Raw genomic sequence first — 27,449 nt, 5'->3', positions numbered from 1 at the left:
CCGGCTAATTTTTGTGTTTATAGTAGAGATCGGGTTTCACCATATTGGCCAGGCTGGTCTCGAACTCCTGACCTCCTGATCCGCCCACCTCAGCCTCCCAAAGTGCTGGGATTACAGGCGTGAGCCACCGCGCCCAGCTTATTATTATTATTTTCACAGAGAGGGTCTTACTCTGTGGCTCAGGCTAGAGTGCAGTGGTGTGATCACATGATCATAGCTCACTGCAGCCTCAACCTCCTGGGCTCAACTGATCCTCCTGCCTCAGCCTCCCAAGTAGCTGGGACTACAAGTGCACTCAACCACGCCCAGCTAATTTTTAAATTTTTTGTAGAGATGGAGTCTCACTATGTTGCCCCGGCTGTTCTCAAACTCCTGGGCTCAAGTAATCCTCCCCCTTCAGCCTCCCAAACTGCTGGGATTACCAGTGAGCCATCATGACCCGCTAAAACTTAATTTTTAAGAATGATACAGGCCAGGTGCAGTGGCTTATGCCTGTAATCCCAGCATTTTGGGAGGCTGAGGCAGGCGGATCACTTGAGGTCAGGAGTTCGAGACCAGCCTGGTCAATATGGTGAAGCCCCATCTCTTCTAAAAACACAAAAAATTAGCCGGTCATGGTGGCGCTTTGCCTGTAATCCCAGCTACTCCAGAGGCCGAGGCAGGAGAATCACTTGAACCCAGGAGGTGGAGGTTGCAGTGAGCCAAAATCGCACCACTGCACTCCAGCCTGGGTGACAGAGTGAGACACCGTCTCAAAAAAAAAAAAAAAAAGGTAAAAACAAATTTACACTCTGTGGACTTGATGAGGAAAGGTCTTTTCATATTAAGTCAGAAAAAGGAGGTGACAAGATACATCCCATCCCATCTGGAAGGATTTAGTCCCAAAGGCAAACAATGGTTTTCTCAAAAGGGGCAGGATGACAAATTCTTGTAGCTGCAATTGTTCCAGAATTAACATCTACATCCCGTCCGGGGTAAAAGGAAGACAGCTAAAGAAGCCTATGAAGTGCAAATGTATTGAGCAAATGTATTTCGGAAGGTGGGGTTGGAGGGAAATAGGTGGAAAGGTCAGGAATATCTCATTGTCTTGGGGTAGGCTGAAAACTCCAGACAGAATGGGAGGAAACGGTCTCCATGGAGTGTGAAAGTCCCTCTGCAAGCTGAACCAAGAACACAGGGGAATCCCTGTGGAACCCATTCCGGAAGCAGCTGCAAGACAGCGGAGAGGCTGCCAATATCCAGTTAGCAGATGACTTTGCTGGCAAGCAGAGGAAGTCGGTAAAAGCTTGTCTCCCAGCCAGGAAACTTGACACCAAGTTAAGATTTGGAGCTAGGAAACAAACCCAAAAGGCTCACAGCAAGCGGAGAAAAAAACCCCAAAATCTGTAACCTGTGTCACAAAGCTTTCATATCCTTCAGATATAAAGAGTTATTAGATATCAATAAGAAAAATACAAACACTCCTGAAAAGCAGAAAAAAGCTATGAACAGGCAATTCACTGAAATTTAAAAAAAAAACTACAAACAAGTAAATGGCTAATCAACATATTTGGATTTTGTTTTTTGAGACAGGGTCTCACTCCCATCACCCAGGCTGGAGTGCAGTGGTGCAATCACCACTCACTGCAGCCTTGACTTCTCAGGCTCAGGTAAATCTCCCATCTCAGCCCAGCTTCTTTTAAATTTTATTTATTTATTTATTTATTTTATTTTTTAGTAGAGACAGGTTTCACCACATTGCCCAAGCTGGTCTCAAAACTCCTTGGCTCAAGCAATCCACCTGTCTCAGCCTCCCAAAGTGCTGGGATGACAGGCGTGAGCCACCACTCCCGGCCGCTAATTTTGTATTTTTTGTAGAGACGAGGTCTCACTATGTTGGCCAGGCTGGTCTTGAACTCCTGAGCTCAAGTGATCTGCCCGCCTCGGCCTCCCAAAGTGCTGGGATTACAGGTGTGCACTGCCACGCCTGGCCATAATAAACTTATTTGTAAGTTCAATTTAGTCAAAGAAATTCAAAATAAAATCATGAGATTTCTGTGTGTGTCTAATTGGCAAAGCTTTTTTCTTTTTATGAAAAGTCCTAGTGTTTAGAAAGGATGTGGAGGCTGGACACGGTGGATCACTCCTATAATCCTAGCACTTTGGGAGGCCGAGGCAGGAGGATTGCTTGAGTCCAGGAGTTTGAGATCAGCCTGGGCAGCATAGCGAGACCTTGTCTCTATTATTTAAAAAAAAAAAAAAAATTAGGCCACGTGTGGTGGCTCACACCTGTAATCCCAGCACTTTGGGAGGCTGAGGCGGGCAGATCACTTAAGGACAGGAGTTCGAGACCAGCCTGGCCAACATGTTGAAACCCCCATCTTTACTAAAAACACAAAAATTAACCGGGCATGGTGGCGGGTGCCTGAAATCTCAGCTACTCGGGAGACTGAGGCAGGAGAATCGCTTGAACCTGGGAGGCGGAGGTTGCAGTGAGCCGAGATCCTGCCACTGCACTCCAGCCCGGGTGACAGAGCAAGATTCCGTCTCAAAAAAAAAAAAAAATTTTTAAATAAAGAAAGGCTTGGGGAAAATACACAAATAAATGCTGCTGCTTGGAGTATAAAATGGCACAGTTTTCTGAAGTTGCAGGGGTTACAAAAGCCTAAAGATGGCACATCCGTTTTGGCCCAGAAATTCCACTTGTAGACATTTATCCAATAGAAACAAGGTAGATGTGGGTGAAGATTCAGCTCTGGAATGTTCCTTGAGAAGGCGGTGGGCAGAGTGGCTGGATTTGGGCACCAGAGTCTGGCTGCCTGGGACAAGCCCCTCCTTCCCACTCAGCCTCAGTTTCCTCATCTGTATAATGGAAAATATACGGACGTCAAAAATCAGATGTGTCAGATGCCTGGCATGTAATAAGTGCTTAAAAAATCAGAGTTAATAGAGATGTTGGCTGGGCGCAATGGCTCATGCCTGTAATCCCAGCACTTTGGGAGGCCAAGGATCAGGAGTTCAAGACCAGCTTGGCCAACATGGTGAAACCTCGTCTCTACTAAAAATACAAAAATTAGCTGGGCATGGTGGTGGGCGCCTGTAATCCCAGCTACTCGGGAGGCTGAGGCATGAGAATCACTTGAACCCGAGAGGCAGAGGTTGCAGTTAGCCGAGATCGCGCCATTGCACTCCAGCCCGGGTGACAAAAGCAAAACTCCATCTCAAAAAATAAAAATAAAAAAAAAGAAATGTAGGCCGGGTGCAGTGGCTCATGCTTGTAATCCCAGCACTTTGGGAGGCCGAGGCAGGTGGATCACCTGAGGTCAGGAGTTCAAAATCAGCCTGGCCAACATGGTGAAACCCCGTGTCTACTAAAAATACAAAAGTAGCCGGGCGTGGTGGTGGACGCCTGTAATCCCAGCTACTGGGGAGGCTGAGGCAGGAGAATTGCTTGAACCCGCAAGGTGGAGGTTACAGTGAGCCAAGATGCTGCCACTGCACTCCAGCCTGGCGACAGAGCGACACTCCGTCTCAAAAAATAAATAAATAAAAAGAAAAAGAAATGTATAAGCAGCCAAAAGATGAAAGGGTGAAGGATAGGAGAGAAGGTTCTCAGAAAAGGAGCTAAAAGCAGCTCCTAAACCTCCCGGACAAAGGTGAGGGGCACCAGTGAGGCTACCCTGGTGGACAGCCCTCTGTTGAAATGACAAACACACATACTTTAAATTCTGAGGTTTCCCATTGCGGGATTTGCCCACAGGAACCTGCACTTGAAAAAAAAAAAAAAAAGTATGTACAAGATTAATCCCTGTGGCATTGGCTGTTAGTATGGAAGACTAGAAACCAAATGCCTGTTGGTTTGGTTCTGGTTAAATAAATTCAAGGGCCCATCTACAATCCCTCACATCCAATTGCAAATCCTGAAATATTCTAACACTCATATTTGTATTTGTTAGTTTGTGTTTTTGAGACAGGGTCTCTCTCTGTGGCCCAGGCTAGAGGGCAGTGGTGCAATCATAGTTCAATGCCACCCCATCTCCACGGCTCAAGTAATCCTCCCACCTGGGCCTCCCGGGTAGCTGGGACTACAGGTGCATTCCAACACACCCAACTAATTTTTAAAATTTTTGTAGAGACAGGGTCTTGCTATGTTGTCCAGGCTGGTCTCAAACTCCCAGGCTCAAGCAATCCACCTATCTTGGCCTCCCAGAGTGCTGGGATTCCAGGCATGAGCCACTGTGCCTGGCCTTAGAAGTCTTTCTATGACTGTTTAACTATTTATCCAAGTTAGTGTAAATACTGATCAGTTTCTCCGTCCCAGATCAGCTAGGAAGTGTATTAGTTAGCTATTGCTGCATTAAAAAATTATCCTTCAAATTATGCCCATGTTGCAAGCTCTTGCTGGTGGTAAACCTAAGGCCCCTGTCACTACAATCTCCCTTTCCAAGTTGGCGACAGGAAGTAGCCACTGGGAGATGCCCCCTAAGTCCTAGGATTAGAGATGGGATACAAAGGCTGGGCCTGGTGGCTCACATCTGTAATCCCAGCACTTTGGGAGGCTGAGGCAGTCAGATCACGTGAGGTCAGGAGTTCAAGACCAGCCTGGCCAACATGGTGAAACCCCATCTCTATTAAAAATACAAAAATTAGCTGGGCATGGTGGCATGCGCCGCCTGTAGTCCCAGCTACTCGGGAGGCTGAGGCAGGAGATTCACTTGAACCTGGGAGGAGGAGGTTGCAGTGAGCTGAGATTATGCATTCCAGCCTGGGCAACAGATCTAGACTCTGTCTCAAAAAAAAAAAAAAAAAAAAAGAGAGAGAGAGAGAGATGGGACACAAATTCACCACAATCTCAGCCCCCCAGGGCTGAGCTCACATGCATGTCAGAGCCTGGGTTTAGAGGGTCCCTCTGTGGCTCAGATGCACTCCACAACTTCCCACTGAGCTTGTTCACGAGCTTGGCCAGGCTGGCTGGGTAAGGAGACAAAGTGCATTCTGTTCCGTCCATGAACCCACACTCATGACAATCCCATACACCCCATGTGGGCCTCCACCTCCCCACCCCCAGCAATCACTGGCATGTTTCAGAAGCCTGTGAAGTTCCCCACCTGCTCCCTCCTGTTCCCATGGGACCTCCAAGCAGCCGTCCAGAGTGCAGGATACATCATTGGCACCAAGGGTCTTTTTCAATTCTGAAATGAGATGAACTCTTGGACACACCTGGGGAAGCCCAGGCATCAAGGGGCTTCCCTGCATTTTCCCAGAGAGACTACAAATGTCTCAAGCAGAAATCCTAAAGAGGTGGCTCACCTAGAGCCTCTCTCCAAGCCCGCACCCATGGCAGACATTGCTAACCGATCCCTGCACCCTTCACTGAGCCTGGACACTGCCAGTCCCACCTCCCAACATGCTGCTCTAGGCAGACATCACAAATCAATTCAGGATGGACCCACTTAAGGATACATAAAATCTTTAGGAAGAGAAACTTATTGAGGTCAACTGTTTCTGGATTTAATTCTGCAGTCAGAAAATAGCTTTTTTTCCTATTTAAAACTTCTGCTATTTTAAGGAAGCTCCATTTTTCTTGTTTGGATGCTCACAGACACATCCTCTCCATCATTCCCTGGCTCCCAAGAACCCACCATCTATGGGGGTGTCTCCCAACTCTCTGACCTCACCTTATTTAAAAAAAAAAAACAACTTTTTTTTCTGAGATGGAGTCTCGCTCTGTCGCCCAGGCTGGATGGAGTGCAGTGGTGCAATCTCGGCTCACTGCAAGCTCCGCCTCCTGGGTTCACGCCATTCTCCTGCCTCAGCCTCCCAAGTAGCTGGGACTACAGCATGTGCCACCATGCCCAGCTAATTTTTGTATTTTTAGTAGAGACGGGGTTTCACCATGTTGGCCAAGCTGGTCTCAAACTCCTTACCTCCAGTGATCCACCCTCCTCAACCTCCCAAAGTGCTGGGTTTACAGGCGTGAGCCACAGTGCCTGGCTGCTGAACTCACCTTCTATGTCTGTTCTTCCTCTTTCCTTCAAATGAGGGCTCTTTGAGATTCCCCTCTGTTCTCCACACACCTTCCCTGGCTTGTGGAACCCCTCTCCTTCACTTAGTGACACCTGAAGCCCAACACTTCTGGCACCTCCAGCTCCCACCCGCACCTCCCTCCTAGACTCTGTTCCCTTGGCTGCTGCCCCTACTCGGGCCTGTCCTTTGTTCCCAGAACCGGGGCCTTAGCCTCCTCCCTCACTTCCAGTCTGGCTTCTGTTGACCTCTGCTCACACACCCTCCATGGCTCCCCACTGCCTGCACCATAAGTCTAAATTCCTCTGCCTGTCATTCAAGGCCCTGCGCATCTTCCAGCAGCCTCCAGCCTCCCGCTCCGTGCCCTTGTGCTGGCTGCATGGATGCTGACATTCCCTGAATCCCCACTGCATCCTGTTCACCCCCCAATCAGTGCACACATCTCAGTGATCATGGGCATTAATTAATCCATGAATGAACTCAGAAAGCAGGAGGGAGAAAGATGTTTCTGGAGCTCCTTCCCAGCTCGGGAGCTCCTAAGAGGCCAACTCCAAGTCTGAAAACCTCTAGGGCCTCAATGCCAGCCCAGAGAAAAACAGGGAGTGGTTGTTAAATGAATAAATTTAAATGTCTATCCGTAGTTTTGTTGTTTTAAGACGGTGTCTCTCACGCCGGTAATCCCAGCACTTTGGGAGGCCAAGGCAGGCGGATCACGAGGTCATGAGTTCGAGACCAGCGTGGCCAACATAGTGAAACCCCATCTCTACTAAAAATTCAAAAATTAGCCAGGTGTGCTGGCATGCACCTGTAGTCCCAGCTACTCGGAGGCTGAGACAGGAGAATGGCTTGAACCCAGGAGGCAGAGGTTGCAGTGAGCCGAGACCACGCCATTGCACTCCTGCCTGGGTGACAGAGTGAGACTCTGTCTCAAAAATAAAATAAAAAATAAAAGATGGAGTCTTGGCCGGGTGCGGTGGCTCACGCCTGTAATCCCAGCACTTTGGGAGCCCAAGGGGGGAGGATCACGATGTCAGGAGTTTGAGACCAGCCTGACCAACATGGTGAAACCCCATCTCTACTAAAAAAACAAAAATTAGCTGGGCGTGGTGGCACATGCCTGTAATCCCAGCTACTCAGGAGGCTGAGGCAGGAGAATCACTTGAACCCAGGAGGCAGAGGTTGCAGTGAGCCAAGATCGTTCCACTGCACTCCAGCCTGGGCGACAGAGCGAGACTCTGTCTCAAAAAAAAAAAAAAAAAAAAAAAAAAAGACATACTCTCGTTCTGTCGCCAGGCTGCAGTGCAGTGGCGCGATCTTGGCTCACTGCAACCTCCACCTCCTGGGTTCAAGCAATTCTGCTGCCTCAGCCTCCCGAGTAGCTGGGACTACAGGCATGTGCCATCATGCCCGGCTAATTTTTTGTATTTTTAGTAGAGACGGGGTTTCACCATGTTGGACAGGCTGGTCTCAAACTCCTGACCTCAAGTGATCTGCCCACCTCAGCCTTCCAAAGTGCTGGGATTACAGGTGTGAGCCACCACACCCAGCCTCTATCGGTAGTTTTTGAACTCTGCCTCCTTCTTCTCATCCTGAGAACTCCTATACATCCCTCACAGCCCCAATCCAACGGCCCTTCCTTCAGAGAGTATCCATCCCTGCCCCTCTGAGCTCCTCTACCCTGGACCCCCTCAGGCCAAGTCCTGACTTAAGGTCAAATGGCAAGTATTCACAGGAAGTGAGAGTCGATGTGGCCCTGGTGGGGCTCGGTACATACAGCCAGGGGACGCCAGGCTCCTCTGAGCCATGGCAGGGCGGGACTCACCTTGGTCAATCCTCTGCAGCAAGCACCCCCGGATGACGTCCTCATAGATGCCCTCAGTGGTCAGAGCCTGGCTGCCCACGGCAAGGACATCCCCCTCGAACTCAGGCAGCTCCTGGAACCATGGAGGGTTAGGGGCTCGGATGGAGAGGAGGGCCCCTCTAGAGGCCTACAACACAGGCTTCTGCCCTAGCCCTGGGCCTGATTAGCTGTGGGGTTGGGGGGCGGGGCTTGGGCCTTAGTTTCCTTATCTTTATTTTTAAATATTTTTATTTTAAAATAAACAGGCCGGGTGCGGTGGCTCATGCCTGTAATCCCAGCACTTTGGTTGGCTGAGGCAGGTGGATCACGAGGTCAGGAGTTCAAGACTAGCCTGACCAACATGGTGAAACCCCCGTCTCTACTAAAAGTACAAAAATTAGCTGGGCGTGGTGGCGGGTTGTGGGCGGCAAGCCACCCAGGTGCCGAGGCAAGAGACCGAGGACATGAGCTGTTCCAGTATAATAAAATATAAAACAAGAATAGTTATACCAGATATAGATCTTAGATATGATTATATATGAATATCATTAATGATTAGTTGGTAGCAGTTACTCTTTATTCCAATATTATAATAATCCTCGCTCTACAATCATAACCTAGGAAAAACCAGGCCATACAGAGATAGGAGCTGAGGGGACATAGTGAGGTGTGACCAGAAGACAAGAGTGCGAGCGTTCTGTTATGCCCGGACAGGGCCAGCAGAAGGGCTCCTTGGTCTAGCGGTGACGCCAGCGTCTGGGAAGATGCCTGTTGCCAGGCAGACCGTGGTCTAGCGGTAGCGAAAAGTGTCAAGGAAAAACACTGGCTACTTAGCAGACCAGGAAAGGGAGGCTCCCTTTCCCCGGGGGAGTTTAGAGAAGACTCTGCTCCTCCACCTCTTGTGGAGGGCCTGACATCAGTCAGGCTGGCCCGCAGTTATCCGGAGGCCTAACCGTCTCCCTGTGATGCTGTGCTTCAGTGGTCTCGCTCCTAGTCCGCCTTCATGTTCCATCCTGTACACCTGGCTCTGCCTTCTAGATAGCAGTAGTCAGTTAGTGAAAGTACTAAAAGTCTCTGATATGCAGAAATAATGGCGTAAGCTGTCTTTCTCTTTGTCTCCTCTCTCTCTCTGCCTCAGCTGCCAGGCAGGGAAGGGCCCCCTGTCCAGTGGACACGTGACCCACGTGACCTTACCTATCATTGGAGATGGCTCACACTCTTTACCCTGCCCCTTTTGCTTTGTATCCAATAAATAACAGCACAGCCAGACATTCGGGGCCACTACCGGTCTCCACAACTTGGTGGTAGTGGTCCCCCGGGCCCAGCTGTCTTTTCTTTTATCTCTTTGTCTTGTGTCTTTATTTCTACACTCTCTTGTCTCTGCACACAGGGAGAGACCCATTGACCCTGTGGGGCTGGTCCCTATAGCGGGTGCCTGTAATCCCAGCTACTCGGGAGGCTGAGATGGGAGGATCGCTTGAACCTGGAAGGTGGAGGTTGCAGTGAGCCAAGATCACACCACTGCACTACAGCCTGGGTGACAGAGTGAGACTCCGTCTAAAAATAAAATAAAATAAAAATAAAATAAAATAAAATAAATAAAATAGTCTCGCTCTGTCACCCAGGCTGGACTACAGGGGCGCAGTCATGGCTCGCTGCAGCCTCGACCTCCCAGGCTCAAGCGATCTTCCCACCTCAGCCTCCCAAGTAGCTTGGACTACAGGCATGCACCACCACACCCGGCGAATTCTTGTATTTTTTGTAGAGGTGGGGTCTCACTATCCCAAAGTGCTGCTATTACAGGCATGTGCCACCATGCCTGGCCTCAGTTTCCTTATCTTTAAAATGGACTCAGTGGCCCATATTCTCTAGTGTTGTGGAAAGGATTCATGGGATTAATTAGGCACAGCAAAGCACACCTCACAGGGAATAGTATGAGTGTCTCAGCTGAGACTTCCCCAATTCCCAGCCACTTCCTCTAGAGGATTCTGTTTGTACCCATGTCAGACACCTGCCTGGTGCCCACGAGCCCTGTGTGCCTAGGTACCTAGGACTCCCCTGACCTCCTTCCCACTCTTCCACTCACTAAGCTTCAGCCACACCCACCTTGTCACTGTTCCTCCAACACACCAGGCACGGTCAGGCCTCAGGGCCTTTGCACATGCTGTGCCCTCTGCCTGGAATGCCCTTCCCGGGACATGGCCCATGCCTTCATTTCACAGGGACATCCTTCCTGACTCCCTGATAACTCCCCACCCAACCCTTACCCACACTCTCCATCCACCTCCTCCCTCCGCTGATGCCCATGTCACCAGGTGATATGCGATGTGTGGGACCCATCCCAGCTCTTCTGTGGCAGACACAGGGTAATGATCCCCATCATAGGTGAAGCAGAGGGCATTGTGGAAGCCCAGAAAAGCCACCTGACCCAGCTCCAGGGCTCAGGGTATGGAAGTCTCTCTTTTTGAGACAGGCCCTTGCTCTGTTGCCCAGGCTGGAGTGCAGTGGTGCGATCCTAGCTCACTGCAGCCTCGACTTCCTAGGCTCCATTGATCCTCCCACCTCTTGGCCTCCAGAGTAGCTGGGACCACAGGCACATGCTGCCACGCCTGGCTAACTTCTGTATTTTTATAGAGATGGAGTTTCACTATGTTGTACAGACTGATCTCCTGGCCTCAAGCAATCCCCACACTTTGGCCTCCCAAAGTGCTAGGATTAAGGTCAAATGGCCTCTAATGACCAAAGAGCATTCTTTTTTTTTTTTTTTTTTTTTTTTTTGAGACGGAGTTTCACTCTGTCGCCCAGGCTGGAGTGCAATGGCGCGATCTCGGCTCACTGCAACCTTCCCCTCCCGGGTTCAAGCGATTTTCCTGCTTCAGCCTCCTGAGTAGCTGGAATTACAGGCGCCCGCCACCATGCCTGGCTAATTTTTTGTATTTTTAGTAGAGACAGGGTTTCACTATGTTGGCCAGGCTAGTCTCGAACTCCTGACCTCGTGATCTGCCTGCCTTGGCCTCCCAAATTGCTGGGATTACAGGCGTGAGCCACCGCGCCCAGCCTCAAAGAGCATTCTTGCCCACTTTAAGTGGATGCATGGTGATGCTGTCAGACCCTCTTGCACGCTTCCCATTAACTCACCTTTTTGCAGCCTGGCTCGAGATGGCTCAGCATAAAAGGTAAAAAGATGCAGAGACCCCAGCCTCGGATGAACCTCCTCTGCGCCAACCCGCTGTCCGATTTGAATTTCTGCACAACACACCCAGCGGTGCATCCAGCAACCATCTGAGCACCCAGGCCCACTGCCACCCCATGCCACCCCGTATCCACAGAGCACACCTTCAGCACGCGCCCCCTGACTCTCTCCAGCCTCTGGGCAGCCTGGTCACAGTTGAGGGCCGTCGTCAGACACTGGTCAGCCAGCTGCAGGAAGGTGGCCACGGCGTCAGCCATGAGCTGTGGGAGAAGATGCTATGATGACCCCAGAATCTGTGCTCCAGCCTCCCGGGCCCCACTCCTGCCCAGCTGACCCCTTCTCAGCATCCAGCCTGCTCCAACCAGCCACCTCTGCCCAACCTCCTCCTCCTTGTCCCAGGAAACACCTTTCCCCTCCTCTCAGGACCTGGGGATTGTCTAGTCTGTGGGGGACTATGTGCAAACTGACAGAAAGCCCCTTCCCTCTGGGGGATGGTGCCAGGATGCCCAGAATGGGGAGTAGGGAGCCAGCCAGAGTTCAGCCTCCTCCAGTGAGTGATTTTGTGCAGTGCACAAACTGAACAACTGTGCCAGGTAGTGCTGGATCATCTCACTCTCTGTCTTCTTCTGTCACCATGTCCCTCAGCAGGTCCCATCTCAGACTTCAAAACACTTAATGCTTCTCCCCACTGACATCCCCCATCCTAGTGCAGGCCTCCTCCCTGCCTCCTCTTTTCTTGTCCCCAGCAGCCTGTGCTCCCTATGGCAGGCAGAGCTTCCTAAACCTTAAATCCAGCCATGCCCTCCCCCTGCTCACATACCTGCTCTGGCTCCCCATTGCCCTCAGGAAAGAGCTCACCCCTTAGCCCCACGCTCAAGGCACTGCGCGATCTGCCCGTCCATGTCGCCGGCCTATCTTCCCCATTTCTGAAAAATTGCTTCATGTTCCCCAAATGCAGACAAGCACTCTCAACACTATTCACTCGGGACTGGTGGCAGCCCCATTCCTCCCATTGCTCTCCCATGTTGGAAGTCCCCTCCTCCCGAAAGTCCTGTCAACCCCAGAGATGGATCAGGAACGTCCTCGGCGCTCTCTGTACACCCTGCCCCAGCTCTGTCCACCACATGTGGCTGCTGCCTGGTCACGGACTCATGTCCCCATGAGACTGGCAGCCCCGCTGAGTTGTCTCGATCATCATGGTCTCTCCAGGGCACACTTAGCAGGAGCTCAGTGGAGGCTGTCTTCACAGCCTGGCCTCATCCCAGCCTCCCTCTCACCCTCACCTGCTGTGCAAGATCTTGGGCCCCAAACACGAGGCTCTGCATCCCCAGAAAGCCAAACGGTGCTGCCAGCTGCCCCAAGCGCCCCCGGCTCCGCTCGGCCTCACAGTAGCATGTCTGCATCAGCGCCAAGTCCCATGGCATCTCCCCAAATGAGTAAACCTGTGCTCCCGGAAGCAGTTTTGGGGGAAAAATGCTGTCAGCTGATTGCAAAGGGCCAAGGACCCCATTACCAATTCACCAAAGGAGAAACACAAATGAAAATACATCCCGTCTCAGCTGTCACCAAAGAAACTCATAATATAATAGCGGTGGGCCAGGCATGGTGGCTCACACCTGTAGTCCCATCAGTTTGGGAGGCCGAGGTGGGTGGATCACTTGAGGTGAGGAGTTCGATACCAGCCTGGCCAACATAGTGAAACTCCGTCTCAACTAAAAATACAAAAATTAGCTAGGTGTAGTGGCACACACCTGTACTCCCAGCTACTTGGGAGGCTGAGGCATGAGAATTGCTTGAACCCAGGAGGTTGCAGTGAGCCAAGATTGCACCACTGCACTTCAGCCTGGGCGGCAGAATGAGACTCTGTCTCAAAAATAAAATAAAATAAAATAAAATAAAGTAAAATAAAATAAAATAAAATAAAACAAGTAGCAGTGAGGCACAGTGTCATGGACATAAAATGATAAAACCTGAAAAAACTATAACAAGCGATGCTGGCACAATTGAGAGGAAATGAGCACATTTCCTGGCCCGGATCTATGAATACCATCTCATGTTCTGTCTGTGCTGGGCCCTGGGGCTGCAGAAATGGAATACTCTAACCCAGTCTCTGCTTACAAATTAGGGGAGACAGAGTACAGAAATCACCCACAGTGGTATGAAAGTCAGGCTGTGATAAGAGAAGCACAGGCTACTGCAAGACATAGAGGGGACCAGGGACAGTTCCTGGAGAAGGTGATTAGGAAATGGAGGCTTAAGAATGAGTTGAAGGTTGCCTGGTACATAGGAGGTGCTACTGTATGTATGTATGTATGTATGTATGTATGTATGTATGTATGTATGTATGTATGTATTTTAGGTGCTGCTTTATATTAGATGCACTGAGGTGACCTGCCTTGAGCAGAATTCTCTGGGTTGTTGCCCTACAGGGGAATGGGAGGAGGAGTTTGGGGGATGACCTCAGACTGATTTTGCTAAATTGCCACTTTTCTCATCCAACTCCTTTCCCCTCACGTTTTAAACTGTGCTCCATGGCCAGTGCGGTGGCTCAAGCCTGTAACCCCAGCACTTTGGGAGGCCAATGCAGGCAGATCGCTTGAGCCCAGGAGTTTGAGACCATCCTGGGCAACAAAGCAAGACCCCCATCTCTACAAAAAAATTAAAAAATTAGCTGGGCTTGGTGGCGTGCGCCTGTATTTCCAGCTACTTGGGATGCTAAGGTAAGAGGATTGATTAAGCCCGGGAGGTCGAGGCTGCAGTGAGTTAAGATTGTGCCACTGCACTTCAGCCAGGGTGACAGAGCGACACCCTGTCTCAAAAACAAAAAACAAACAAAAACTGTGCTCCAGTGACCATAGCATGGTGATGGGTCCACAATAAGTAAAAAGCAGCCTAGAACAAATTCAGTGAAGATTCTCCACAGGAAAGACTCAAGTTAACACATCACCCTCTGGCTCACTGAACCCCTACCCACGGGAGCTCACCTCCCTGCGCAGCCGCGTGCCCGAGGGGCTCTGGCGCAGGCGGTGGGACAGTCGGTCCATGCCTTGAGCCAGGAGGGTCCGCACCGCCTCGAGCGAGGCTTCCACGGTGCGCAGCAGGGTCTGCACGACCCGGGGCAGCTGCGGGTCCACCTCCCGGCGCAGGCACGACTCGAGCGGTCCCCTGATATCCGCTGGGAGTGGAAGACACTGGTCTGGAGTCCCCTCCGCAAGGTGCCTCACAGATGGGGATGTGCAGGGGCCCTCGTTCAGCAGGGCGAGGGGGACGCGAGCAGGGACGCTGAGCGCCCTCTTCTACCCATTGTAATGATGAGAAAACTGAGCCTCGGAGGGGCGGGACCAGTCAGGATTCCCACCTGGGTCTTTGTAGGGGCCACCTTGGCCCACCTCTGCCCATGTATCAGCCTTTACCCCCGCCCCTCCCCCGCTGTTCTACTTCCCACCCGCATTGGCCCGGCTCTGGGCCTCAACTCCTCGAGCCTCAGCCTCAAGGCCACGCCTATCCCCCGCTGAGGCCCCGCCCTTTTTGTATCCAAGCAGCCCCCTTAGGACCTGGTTTCCTCGGGACAGACTCTAGGCCCCGCCCCCAGTGCCTCGACCACAAGACCACGCCCACCGCCTCGCTTTGGCCCCACCCGTTCCCTTGCACATCCTATGCTTGACCCCGCCCCTCTCTGACCACGCCCCTCATTTTACGTAACTCCAAGCCCATTCTTCGCTTAGGTCACGCCCCTTTTTCCCCAGCATCGCCTCGCCCCTCCCAGCCCAGGCCCCGCCCCCGGGTCTCACTCCGCAGCCGCCCCGCCACACGCGCCCGCTGCCGCAGCAGCTGGTCCACGTCCGGGCGGATCGTCTTCTCCAGCGACGCAAGCAGCTCGTCCTTTTCGGGCTGGAAGGCGCAGAGCCCGGCGGAGGCCCCGGCCAGAACAACTGCGTGAACGGCGTCTAGAAGCTGCCCAGACCGGCCAAGGGGGGACAAAGCCGAGACACGGGGCGGGGATGGGGGTCAGAGAGATCGGGAGAGGGTTTAGGCGACAGTCGGGGGAGGGGAACCCGAACGCCCGCATCCCGCCCCCTATCCCGGATCCGGACGCCGTGCATACCTCGGTCCAGGCCCAGGCGCGGGCGCGGCCTGCCCCCCGCAGGCCAGGAAGGGTCTGGGCTCGCAGCGCGGGAAGTTGCTCCCGCATCAGCACCGCGGTCAGCACCTGCAGGAGAGGGGGCCATGGGCGCCGCGGTCGGCCGGGAGGGGTCCTGGGGGTCCCGGGTGCGGCCTCGCGGGGCACTAACCTCGGCGTCTGAGCCTAGGGTCACGTCGTCGTCGCCAAAGTGGCCTTGGTGCTGCCGGTAGAGTCGGACGGCGTCCAGGAAGGCCCGGGCAGCAGGGGCCTGGCTTCGCTGCAGGACTGAGAGGGGCTGCTCCTCAGTGCCTGCTGGTAGCTCCCCTGCCTGGCTCCCCTGCCTGGCTCCCCATGGCCCGGGGAGGAAGCCCTCCGCCTGGCCAGGTCCCCAACACCCAAATCTCACCCTCTCTGGAACTTTGCATAGGCAATGCCCTCCACAGGGAACACAGTCCCCCAAGACCATCACGTTTATTCAGCTTAGAAGGAACCCTCTACTGGCAGCCACAGCCCTGTGACCAGCAGTTCAGGCCATACATACTGCAGTCACTAGCTGTTCCTCTAGTTGCATCGTTTGTGCAGTCAACAACCTGCCCAACTGTGTGTGTCAGTCCTGCTGCTCCCCTACTTTTTTCTTTCTCTCTTTCCCTTCCTCCCTTTCTTCCTTCCTTTCCCTCCCTCCCTCTCTTTCTTGCTTGCTTTCTTTCTTCTTTCTTTCTTTTTCCTTTCTTTTCTTTTTCCTTCCTTCCTTTTTCCTTCTTTTCTTTCTTCTCTTCTCTTCTCTCCTCTTTTCTTTTCTTTTCTCTCTCTCTCTCTCAGGGGGTCTCTGTGTTGCTCAGGCTGAAGTGCGGTAGCATGATCATTGCTCACTGCAGCCTCCAAGTCCTGGGCTCAAGTGATCCTCCCACCTCAGCCTCCTGAGTAGCTGAGACCACAAGCTCATGCCACCAAGCCCAGCTAACTTTTGTATTTTTTGTAGAGATGGAGTTTTGCCATGTTGCCTAGGCTGGTCTTGAGCTCTTGGTGTCAAGTTGGGATTACAGATGTGAGCCACTGTGCCTGACCTATTCATCTGGCTGGCCCCTCATCTTTTTTTTTTTTTTTTTTTTTTTTTAAGACAGAGTCTCGCTCTGTTGCCCAGGCTGGAGTGCAGTGGTGCCATCTCGGCTTACTGCAAGCTCCACCTCCCGGGTTCATGCCATTCTCCTGTCTCAGCCTCCCGAGTAGCTGGGACTACAGGCGCCTGGCTCCACGCCCGGCTAATTTTTTGTATTTTTAGTAGAGATGGGGTTTCACCGTGTTAGCCAGGATGGTCTCGATCTCCTGACCTCGTGATCCTCCCGCCTCGGCCTCCCAAAATGCTGGGATTACAGGTGTGAGCCACCGCGCCCGGCGGCTAGTCTTTCATCTTTTACAGACCCCAGCTTCCCCTCATCTGGGAAGCCTGCTCTAATCCCCCATCCCTCAGGCTGAGCTCCCACAGAACCCTGTGTGTCTCTGTTACAGCCCTAGTCACTCACAACTGCCTGGTGTCCCTTCTGGCTCCCCCAACAACCCATTTTCTTCTCGTGTGTGTGTGTGTGTGTGTGTGTGTGTGTGTGTGTATGTGTGTGTGATGGAGTTTTGCTCTTGTTGCCCAGGCTGGAGTGCCGTGCCGCGATCTTGGCTCACTGCAACCTCCACCTCCCGGGTTCAAGTGATTCTCCTGCCTCAGCCTCCCGAGTGGCTGGGATTACAGGTGCCTTCCACCATGCCCAGCTAATTTTTGTATTTTTAGTAGAGACAGGATTTCGCCATGTTGTCCAGGCTGGTCTCGAACTCCTGACATCGGGTGATCTGCCTGCCTCGGCCTCCCAAAATGCTAGAATTACAGGCATGAACCACCACACCTGGCCTAAAAACCCATTTTCTGGGTAAAGAAAGTGAGGAGTGGAGAGGTCCCAAGCCAACAGAGGCTGAGCCGTCTGACCCCAGACCATTAGCCCCACAAATGTCTGACCCATCCTGAGACCCACCTGTGCCCTGAAGCCGGATGCCACCCTGCAGGGCCAGCCTCCAGGTATGCTGTGCCTCCCTGGTGGCTGCAGAGAAGCAGAGGTGCCGGCGGAAGGGGTGCTGCAGGAACAGCGGGAAGCTCACAGGCACTTCCAAGAGGGAGTCAGGCTCTTCCTGAGTATGGTCTCCTGAAAACAAACAGGAGGTCGCATCTTCTAGATATTCATTCACTAGGAGAAAATACCCCTGAAGTGCAACAGCAGTCCCTGGCATGGGCAGTTGCTCAATAAATATGAGTCATACCATGATACTTGCCACCATCCTTATTCCAACAGCACTGGGTGGGGCACAGTTTTGGGGGAGGCAGGGTCACCTTCTTCCACTGCATGCCCAAGGCAGACATCACCAATCCATCCCAGAACTGTTTTCCAGCCTTAGCATCCTTAATACAGTCCTCCTGGCAGCCACCACCAATCCATTCAAGCTGGGATGTTATCTGAGTCCGGCTTTATGTGGGGTTTTGGAGTCAGTCAGACCCGGGTTCCAACCTGACCAAACCACTTTCATTTTCTTTCTTTTTTTAACAAAAGGGACAGGGTCTCACTATGTTACCCAGGCTGGTCTTGAACTCCTGAGCTCAAGCGATCTGCCTGCCTCAGCCTCCCAAAGTGCTAGGATTACAGGTGTGAGCCACTGTGCCCAGCCTGGCCAAGCTACTTTCTAGCTCTATGACTAGGGCACACAGCTCTATGAGCTGTGATTTTCCTGCCCAAATGGGGTTAGCAGTGATACCGATGACCTAGAATTATTGACAAGACAAAATAAGTGAATTCAGCTTTGGTTAATTTATTTGGGGGCCAGCCGTGGTGGCTCATGCCTGTAATCCCAGCACCTCTGGAGGCTGAAGTGGGAGGATCCCTTGGGCCCAGGAGTTCCAGACCAGCCTGCACAAGGTATTTTTTATTAAAAACATAAGTATATGAAAAGAAATATTTAGGATATCCTGTCTCCAGTGTTTTGTTCCACTTTCCAGGATGATAAACACAGACTGCGATAAAACCCAACAATCCAGGCCAGGCGAAGTGGGTCATGCCTGTAATCCCAGCACTTTGGGAGCCTGAGGCAGGCAGATCACTTGAGGTCAGGAGTTCGAGACCAGCCTGGCCAACGTGGTGAAACCCCGTCTCTACTAAAACACAAAAATTAGCAGGGTGTGGTGGCAGGTGCCTATGGTCTCAGCTACTCAGGAGGCTGAGGCAGGAGGATCACTTGAGCCTGGGAGGCAGAGGTTGCAGTGAGCAGAGATCATGCCACTGCACTTGAGCCTGGGAGACAGAGCAAGAGCAAGACTCTGTCCAAAAAAAAAAAAAAAGAAGAAGAAAAGAAAAGGAAATCAATAGTCCAGAAGGTGGAAGCTCCTGATCATCTCAGCCTTCCAGCCTCAGCCCCCAGAGACGATTATGACTGTTAATAGTTTAGGGGACATTTCTCCAGATTCTAAAATCTGCATGAAACTGTGTGAGGTGCATATCTGTGACAAGATGGGATTTTCTGCCTTGGAACTGGTCATTTTGCTCCTTGATACGTCTGGGACACTTTCAGTGGCTAAGTTTTGCTTTCTTTTATTTATTGTTTTTAAATTTTAATTTATTTTTATTTCAGAGATGGAGTCTTCCTCTGTTGCCCAGGCTGGAATACGGTGGTGTGATCATAGCTCACGGTGGCCTCAAACTCCTAGGCTCAAGTGATCCTCCCACTTTGGCCTCTCAAAGTGCTGAGACTGCAAGCGTGAGCCACCTGGCTTTTTTTTTTTTTTTTTTTTTTGACAGAGTCTTGCTCTGTCTCCCATGCTGGAGTAAAGTGGTGCTGTCTTGGCTCACTATAACCTCTGCCTCCCAGGTTCAAGCAATTTTCCTGCGTCGGTCTTCTGAGTAGCTGGGATTATAGGAGTGTGCCACCACGCTCGGCTAATTTTTGTATTTTTAGTAGAGGTGGGGTTTCGCCATGTTGGCCAGGCTGGGACCTCAGGTGATCTGCCCGCCTTGGCCTCCCAAAGTGCTGGGATTACAGGCATGAGCCACCGCACCCAGGTTTTTATTTATTTATTTATTTATTTAAATAGAGACAGGGCCTGGCTCTGTTGCCCAGGCTGCTGGAGTTCAATGGTGTGATCATAGTTCACAGCAGCCCCTAACTCCTGGGCTCAAGTGATCCTCCCGCCTCTGCCTTCTGAGTAGCTGGGACTACAGGCACGTGTCACCACACCTAGGTAATTTTATTTTTTAAAATGTTTTTGGAGATGGGGGTCTCACTATGTTACCCAGGCTGGTCTGGAACTCCTGTCCTCAGGGGATCCTCCTGTCTCTGCCTCCCAAGTACCTGGGACTACAGGCACATGCCACCACAGCCAGCTCACTGTTCATTACCAAGGGCCAGGCCATAATATATTTAATCAACCCTCAAGAGATGGGTATTTGGGCAGATTCTGATGTTTTGAGCAGCATCAACATCTCAGCAGACTACATCTTTGTGTCCTTTGACAGCAAGATAGCTTTTAGGTGAAGCAGAGGGTGCGATTCTAGCTCTGCCCTTGACTAACTGTGTGACAATCCTCAGCCTCAATGTCCTTATCTGTGAAATGGGGTAGTTAGTGATGGGCCTGCCTGCTGGGCAGACTTTATGAGATAGTGCAAGCCCAGTGCTGAGTTATTTGCCAGGCACATGCCTGGAATTGGAATCGTTCCTTCTCTAATTTCTTTTCTTTTCTTTTCTTTTCTTTTGAGATGGAGTCTTGCTCTGTCGCCCAGGCTGGAGTGTAGTGGCGCGATCTCGGCTCACTGCAAGCTCTGCCTCCCGGGTTCACGCCATTCTCCTGCCTCAGCCTCCCGAGTAGTTGGGACTACAGGTGCCCGCCACCACAACTGGCTAATTTTTTGTATTTTTAGTAGAGATGGGGTTTCACCGTGTTAGCCAGGATGGTTTTGATCTCCTGACCTCATGATCTGCCCACCTCAGCCTCCCAAAGTGCTGGGATTACAGGCGTGAGCCACCACGCCCAGCCTACCTTTTGTATTTTTAGTAGAGACAGGGTTTCACCATATTGGTCAGGCTGGCCTCATGAGATCTCCTCCTGACCTCAGGTGATCCATCTGCCTTGGTCCCCCAAAGTGCTCGGATTACAGGCGCATGTCATTACACCGGCTAATTTTTGTATTTTTAGTAGAGACGAGGTTTCACCATGTTGGCCAGGCTAGTCTCGAACTCCTGACCTCAAGTGATCCGCCCACCTCGGCCTCCCAAAGTGGTGGGATTATAGGCATGAGCCACCGTGCCCAGCCTATTGTTTTAATTGTTTTTGTTGTTGTTTTTGGAGGTGGGGTTTCAGTCTATTGCCCAGGCTGGAGTGCAGTGGGGCAATCTCGGCTCACTGCCACCACCTCCCAGGCTTAAGCGATCCTCCCGCCTCAGCCTCCCGAGTAGCTGGGACTACAGGCATGAGAGAGTGCACCCATCCCATATTTTACTGTTTTTATCCTTTGCTATTCTGATTCTGGTCCCTTGACCTAACTCTCCCCCTCACCCTTGCAAGAGCGGGTGTTTGTTTGTTTGTTTGTTTGTTTTCCAGAGTAGGGATGCTCACCCGGAGCAACGCTGCCCCCGGGAGACACTTGGCAATGCTGGAGACATTGGTGGTTGTCGCATCCAGGGTGGGGGCTGCTGCAGGCAGGGAGTGGGTGGAAGCCAGGGATGCTGCTTACCGCCCTGCTGTACACGGGACGCCCCCATCGCAGAGAATGATCTGGCCCCACATGTTAATGATGCTGGGGTGGAGAAACCTGTTCCTGGGAACCCCGGGACCCTTACCCAAGGATTCAGGGCAGAGAGCGTCCAAAAGGCGGAGATATTCTCGCTGGGAAGTCAGGAGCGTGTATCCTGTCAGGGCTGTTGAGCCAAGGCAGTGGCCCCCGTTTTCATATTCCTACAAAAGGTACCCAGAGAACCAATCTGGGACAGCTCTGAACTGTGGCTTCTGTGTCCCAACTATACCATCAAGGGAAGATTTCAGATGAGCTGAAAAATCCTCTGCCCCTCCTACCCCTCCCTCCCTCTCCTTTCCTCCATTCCTCCCTCTCTCTCTTTTTTTTTTTTTTTGGTTTTTGAGACAGAGTCTCACTCTGTCACCCAGGCTGGAGTGCGGTGGCACGATCTCAGCTCACCGCAACCTCCACCTCCGAAGTTCAAGTGATTCTTCCACCTCAGCCTCCCGAGTAGCTGGGATTACAGGCACCTGCCACCACAGCAGGCTAATTTTTGTATTTTTAATTGAGACGGGGTTTCGCCATGTTGCCCAGGTTGGTCTTGAACTCCTGACCTCAGGTGATCCACTTGCCTTGGTCTCCCAAAGTGTTGGCATTACAGGCCTGAGCCACCGTGCCTGGCCCTAGGTTTTGTATTTTTAGTAGAGACGGAGTTTCACCATGTTGGCCAGGCTGTTCTTGAACTCCTGGGCTGAAGGGATCTACTTGCCTCAGCCTCCCAAAGGGCTGGGATTATAGGCGTGAGCCACCAGGCCCGGCTCTCCCTCCCTTTTTTTTTTCCCTCCTCTCTCCCTCCATCCATCCTACCTCTGCCCCCATAACTTTCTCCCTTCCTCCCTCCTTCCCTTCCTTCCTCCTGTTCTTGCCCTCTCTCTCTCTCCTTCCCTTTCCCCTTTCCCTCCCTTCCTCCCTCAGTCCCTGAGCTCCCAGCACCCACGGGCTCCCCACGTGCCGGTCCGGTCCCAAGTGCTGTCTGGGGACCCTCTTGTTGAACCCTCAAAGCCCTACATGGTGTGAAACATCCCATTTCACAGAAGTGGAAACTGAGTTTCAGAAAGGTAGTGATCGCTCCAAGCTCCCCAGCCAGAAAGCAGAGCGGCCAGAGGTGTGACTTGCAAAGGCCCCAAGAGGTTGAAACCACAGCTCTGATACTGACCATGACCCTATCCCTGGCCTGGGCCTCAGTTTACCCACCCAGCACAGCAGGGGATGGGACGAGATGGTTGCCTACAACAGGCCAAACACATAGGGGCACAAGATTCATCCTGGGTGATTGATAGAGGTGGGGCTATGCTGAGATATGGATCCCACAAACCTTGAGGCTGGTGGGGGTGGGAAGGAGGGACCCAGAAGTAGAAAGGCCACGTGCCAATCACGCACCTCCTTGTGGCTGAACCACTCTAGGCGGCCGTCCCCACGCAGAACACAGAAGATCGGCTGCCACCGGGGTGGGTGGCCCCGAAGCTGGGTCAGGGGTCCTCGGTGCTCACGGACTCGGGGCAGCTTCTGCAGGAAGAGGGAGCAGTGGGTGTCAGGGGGCTGTGGGCTGAGGTCCCTGTGGCCCGACCACCCAGACACCCGCTGTATCCTGGGGCGACGCTAAGGTCCCGTGATGCCCCAGGCTGGACAGGGAGAGTCCTAGGCGGGAAGGGGCTCTGTGTCCACAGCTCCTGGAGCCCCCCGCCCTGGGTGGGCACAGCTGGGAAGTGGGGTGTTCCGGAGAGGTAAAAAATCTCAGCCCCAACTGGAGCGTGGGACCAAGCATTAGTAATAAGCGTGGATCCCAGGTTCAAATCACACCTCTGCAGTGTGACCTCGGGAAGGCCATTTGGCCTCTCTGTGCCTCAGTTTCCTCATCGGTCAAAGACCCATCTACCAAGGGGGTGAAGACTGAGTGAGTTGTGTGGGGCACACAACTTCATGGCTCCAGAGATGTCTGGAGGCCAGGCGCTCACGCTTGTAATCCCAGCACTTTGGGAGGCCAAGGTGGGGAGATCACTTGAGGTCAGGAGTTCCAGATCAGCCTGGCCAACATAGTGAAACCCCATCTCTACCAAAAATACAAAAATTACCCAGGCATGGTGGCGGGCGCCTGTGGTCCCAGCTATTCGGGAGGCTGAGGCACGAGAATCGCTTGAACCTGGGAGATGGAGGTGGCAGTGAGCTAAGATTGCGCCACTGAACTACAGCCTGGGCGAGAAAGCAAAACTCCATCTAAAAAAAAATGTTACTCCATTCCACATCATGATATGCTAACTTGTTTGGAGTCTTCTACCTCCCATCAGATTGTGAACCCCAGAGGTTACCACAGGATCTGTCCTTGTCACTGGACAAGGGCTGTGTGTCCTCATGCCCAGCCCATGATGTGGCATGAATTACATGCTCAGTGAATGGTTGTGTGTGTGTGTGTGTGTGTGTGTGTTTGACAGAGTCTAGCTCTGTTGCCTAGGCTGGAGTGCAGTGGCGCAATCTCGGCTCACTGCAACCTCCACCTCCCAGGTTCCAGCGATTCTCCTGCCTCAGCCTCCCAAGTAGCTGGGACTACAAGTGCGCGCTACAGGGTCTGGCTAATTTTTTTTTTGTATTTTTAGTAGAGATGGGGTTTCGGGGTTTCACCATGTTGGCGAGGCTGGTCTTGAACTCTTGACCTCTGGTGATCCGCCTGCCTTGGCCTCCCAAAGTGCTGGGATTACAGACGGGAGCCACCTTGCTTGGCTGCTCAGTGAATGTTTATTTAAACAATGCATATTTAAAGTCATCCTATGGCAATGGCAAAGGTCTGAGGTTGGAAGCATGGCCTAGGGAGGGCTCCTCCAGGACCCTCCCCCCACACTCAAACGTCCTCTGCCCCCACAACACCCACTTTGCTGCGTAGCAACTGGCTTCCGGCCGGCTCCTGAGGGCCCAGCTCTCGAGAGATCTGCCGCAGGACAGACGCTGCCAGCTGCCCACGGTAGCAGGGCAGGAAGTTCCTCAGCAGGGTGTCCACCTGACCTGCAGGGACAAGGGGACAGTGAACCCAGCAAATTGAATCTGCCCAGGAGACCAGCTTGGGGAGGGCAAAACAGACAGGGAAGCCACCTGGGGGCTCCTGTAGTCATCCTGAGCTTCCAGACAAGTTGTCACCAAATTCCATTCATCCTTCACCCTCCATGCCTGTTTCCATCCCTGTGGCTGGGTGAGGGAGCTTCTTTTTTTTTTTTTTTTTTTGAGATGGAGTCTTGTTCTGTTGCCAGGCTGAAGTGCAGTGGCACGATCTCGGCTCACTGCAACCTCTGCCTCCCGGGTTCAAGCAATTCTCCCGCCTCAGCCTCTCGAGTAGCTGGGACTACAGGCGCACGCCATCATGCTGGGCTAATTTTTGTATTTTTTAGTAGAGACGGGTTTTTTGTTTTGTTTTGTTTTGTTTTTTGTTTTTTGTTTTGATGGAGTCTCACTCTGTTGTCAGGCTGGAGTGCGGTGGCACGATCACAGCTCACTGCAACCTCTACTTCCTGGGCTCAGGTGATTCTCCCATCTCAGCCTCCCAAGTAGCTGGGACTACAGAGACTACAGGCTTCTGCCACCACGACTGACTAATTTTTCTATTTTTAGTAGAGACGAGGTTTCGCCATGTTGCTCAGGCTGATCTTGAACTCCTGAGCTCCAGTGATCCACTTGTCTTGTACTTTTTTTTTTTTTTTTTTTTTTTTTTGAGACAGGGTCTCTGTCTGCCAGGCTGGAGTGCAGTGGTGCAATCTCAGCTCACTGCAGCCTTGACCTCCTGGGCTCAAGTGATCCTCCCACCTCAGCCCCACTCCAGTAGCTGGGATCATGTACATGCGCCACCATGCCCAGCTAATTTTTTTATTTTTGTAGAGACAAGGTCTTGCTATGTTATCCAGGCTGGTCTCAAACTCCTGGCCTCAAGCGATCCTCCCACCTTGGTTTCTCAAAGCGCTGGGAATACAGGTTGAGCCACACCTTCACTTATAGCTCACATATCATGTAAGCATATGGTTTGCTGAGCTTTGACACAATCACACATCCGTGAATCCCTCACCACAATCAAGATGAGCAGATCCATCACACCCAAAAGTGTCCCCATATGCTTTACCTGGGGAGCTTTTCAAAAGCTTTTAAAGCTTCAAAGCACACAAGTGAACTTTCTGTGAGTGATGGACATGTCCTGTATCCTGATCTATCTGGGAAGTAGTCATATGGGTGATGGGTGACTAGCTCTTTGAGCTGTTGCCCTAAGGCATGTACACTTGACTGTAAATAAAACATAGTTCCATTCTGCTGCCCGGAATGTGGACCCAATGGCTGGAGCTCCAGCAGCCATTCTGTGCCATGAGGCTACCTTGGGCACAGGAATCCACACATGGCAGAGCCATGAGATGAAAGGACTTTAGGTGTCTAACTTTTACTAGCCTGCCTGCTTCCACAGCTCTCAGTTTGAGGAGAAAAAAAAATCCTTATCTTGTTTAAGCCACTATCGGGGGGAAAAAATTCCCAGTGCTACATAGAGTAACTCTTTGAATCCTTACAATGCCCCCCCAACCCCATGAGCTAGGCATTGTTGCTATCCCCATTTTACATATAAGAGAATGAAGGCCAGGGAGGTGAAGTCACTCACCAAAGGGCACACAGCAAATGAGGGAATGACCAGGGTGTGAACGTGAATTGTTTGTTTGCAAGATACATCACTGGCCTTAGCACATGCTGTTTCTCCTGTCCAAAATGCTCTTCTGGTATCTCCTTCCTTCCAACGCCATCACATCCCTCCAGCCCTGGCTTGATCATTGTCTCCTCAGTGGGCAGTCATCCACCTCTGCTCTTCCCCACCCTCAAGGAACATGTGAGCTCTCTCCCATCATTCTCACCATGCAATTTTGGGTCATGACTTGACCCAAAAACCAAAAAAACACTCTTCCATGCTGCTGCATGGAATGTAGACCCAATGGCTGGAGCTCCAGCAGCCATTCTGTGCCATGAGGTCACCTTGGGCACAGAAGCCCCACATAGCAGAGCCACGAGAGGGAAGGTGTTTAGACCATGAGCCTGTGAGGGTAAGGCCAATACCAACCCCACAATGTCCCCAGCGCCCAGCACAGTTGCTCACCCCACATATGAGGACAGAGGGACCCGAATGGCACTGAATCTGGCACTGGCCCCTCTTAGTCTCAAATTGGGAACTGAGCCTCCATCCCCAGGGTCCTACCGAGGGGCCTGCTGGTCCCTGCCCACTCAGGAAGACATCCCTCAGGGCCTGGCTGGGTCTGGGACACCCTCCACTTGGCCCTGTGCCTCCCACCTGAACCCCTGCCCTAAATCAGGTCACTAGATTTACCAAATAAAAATAGAAGACACAGTCTTCTGGGCACAGTGGCTCACACCTGTAATCCCAGCACTTTGGGAGGCTGAGGCGAGCAGATCACCTGAGGTCAGGAGTTCGAGACGAACCTGGCCAAAATGGTGAAACCCCATCTCTACTAAAAATACAAAAATTAGTCAGGCATGGTGGCACATGCTTGTAATCCCAGCTACTCGGGAGGCTGAAGCAGGAGAATAGCTTGACTCCTGGAGGCGGAGGTTGCAGTGAGCCAAGATTGCGCCACTGCACTCTAGCCTGGGCAACAGAGGGAGACTCCATCTCAAAAAACAAAACAAAACAAAACAAACAAAAAAAAACATAAAGGGGTAATTGGTTTTCAGCATAAGTGTGCACTATGCAAAATTTGGGATATGCTTATACTAAAAATAAGATGCAGGCTGGACACAGTGGCTCCCGCCTGTAATCCCAGCACTTCGGGAGGTTGATGTGGGAGGATCGCTTAAGCTCAGGAGTTCAAGACCAGCCTGGGCAACATAGTGAGACCCTGTCACTACAAAAACAAATAAAAAATTAGCCAGGTGTGGTGGTGCACGCCTGTGGTCCCAGCTATTCGGGCTGAGGCGGGAGGATCGCTTGAGCCCACAAGTTCAAAAGCAAACTGGCCAACATAGGGACACCCTGTCTCTATTAAAAAAAAAAAACCAATGAAATAATTAGTTGGGCATGGTGGTACATGCATGTGGTCCCAGCTACTTGGGAGGTTAAGGCGGGAGAATTGCTTGAGCCCAGGAGGCCAAGGTTGCAGTGAGCCACGATCATACCACGGCACTCCAGCTTGGGCAACAGACAAGATCCTGTCTCAACAATAAAAAAAGATTCACTGCGTGAAATTTACATTAAGAAGGCATCCTGTGTGTTTTGACAGCCCTAGGTCTGAACCGAACCCCATCTGCTGCATGGAGCATGTGGACCCAATGGCTGGAGCCCCCACCCACCTGGACTCCCACCCTGTCCCCTCCCCAGCTGCTCACCCCTTAGGTGCTGCCGCTGCTGCTTGTCCAGAGGGCTCGAGGGCCGCCCGCCCATGCTGCTGCCGTCTCCCGGGGCTCCTCTTCCCTTCCCCACGACCACCGCCTGCGTTCCTTGGCTCAGGGGCACCT

The 27,449-nt window shown here is 52.0% G+C and overlaps 1 protein-coding gene across 3 annotated transcripts; it reads right to left on the bottom strand.

Annotated features, from left to right (window-relative positions):
- Positions 1-1,002: 1,002 nt before the first annotated feature.
- Positions 1,003-27,449, bottom strand: NIBAN3 (niban apoptosis regulator 3). 3 transcript variants are annotated; one of them, XM_019015092.4, is made up of 15 exons: positions 27,321-27,441; positions 23,836-23,966; positions 22,353-22,478; positions 21,019-21,133; positions 17,175-17,342; positions 15,329-15,444; positions 15,142-15,246; positions 14,828-14,990; positions 14,021-14,211; positions 12,320-12,478; positions 11,180-11,296; positions 10,982-11,089; positions 7,826-7,937; positions 5,088-5,171; positions 1,003-1,330 (listed from the first exon to the last, which is right to left on the bottom strand). In XM_019015092.4, exons 1-15 carry the CDS (start codon positions 27,373-27,375, stop codon positions 1,080-1,082), a joined length of 2,001 nt encoding a protein of 666 aa, XP_018870637.2. In that variant the 5' UTR covers positions 27,376-27,441; the 3' UTR covers positions 1,003-1,079. The 3 variants fall into 3 exon arrangements, with proteins under 3 accessions (XP_018870637.2, XP_018870638.2, XP_030860176.2); XM_019015093.3 differs by lacking the exon at positions 1,003-1,330 and adding an exon at positions 2,595-2,841; XM_031004316.3 differs by lacking the exons at positions 1,003-1,330; positions 10,982-11,089 and adding an exon at positions 2,595-2,841 and having other exon boundaries at positions 27,321-27,449.

Source organism: Gorilla gorilla, chromosome 20, assembly GCF_029281585.2.
Source record: "Gorilla gorilla gorilla isolate KB3781 chromosome 20, NHGRI_mGorGor1-v2.1_pri, whole genome shotgun sequence".
NCBI lineage: Eukaryota > Metazoa > Chordata > Mammalia > Primates > Hominidae > Gorilla > Gorilla gorilla.
This window is presented reverse-complemented; position numbering and strand designations above follow the sequence as displayed.

Excerpts from the sequence above, each read along its gene's own strand:
- NIBAN3 (XM_019015092.4), bottom strand. The coding sequence starts at position 27,375 with ATGGGCGGGCGGCCCTCGAGCCCTCTGGACAAGCAGCAGCGGCAGCAC. Across the intron at positions 15,247-15,328 it reads CCCTAGGCTCAGACGCCGAG|GTGCTGACCGCGGTGCTGAT; the intron begins GTTAGTGCCCCG and ends CCTCTCCTGCAG. Across the intron at positions 12,479-14,020 it reads GCACGCGGCTGCGCAGGGAG|GTTTACTCATTTGGGGAGAT; the intron begins GTGAGCTCCCGT and ends CCGGGAGCACAG.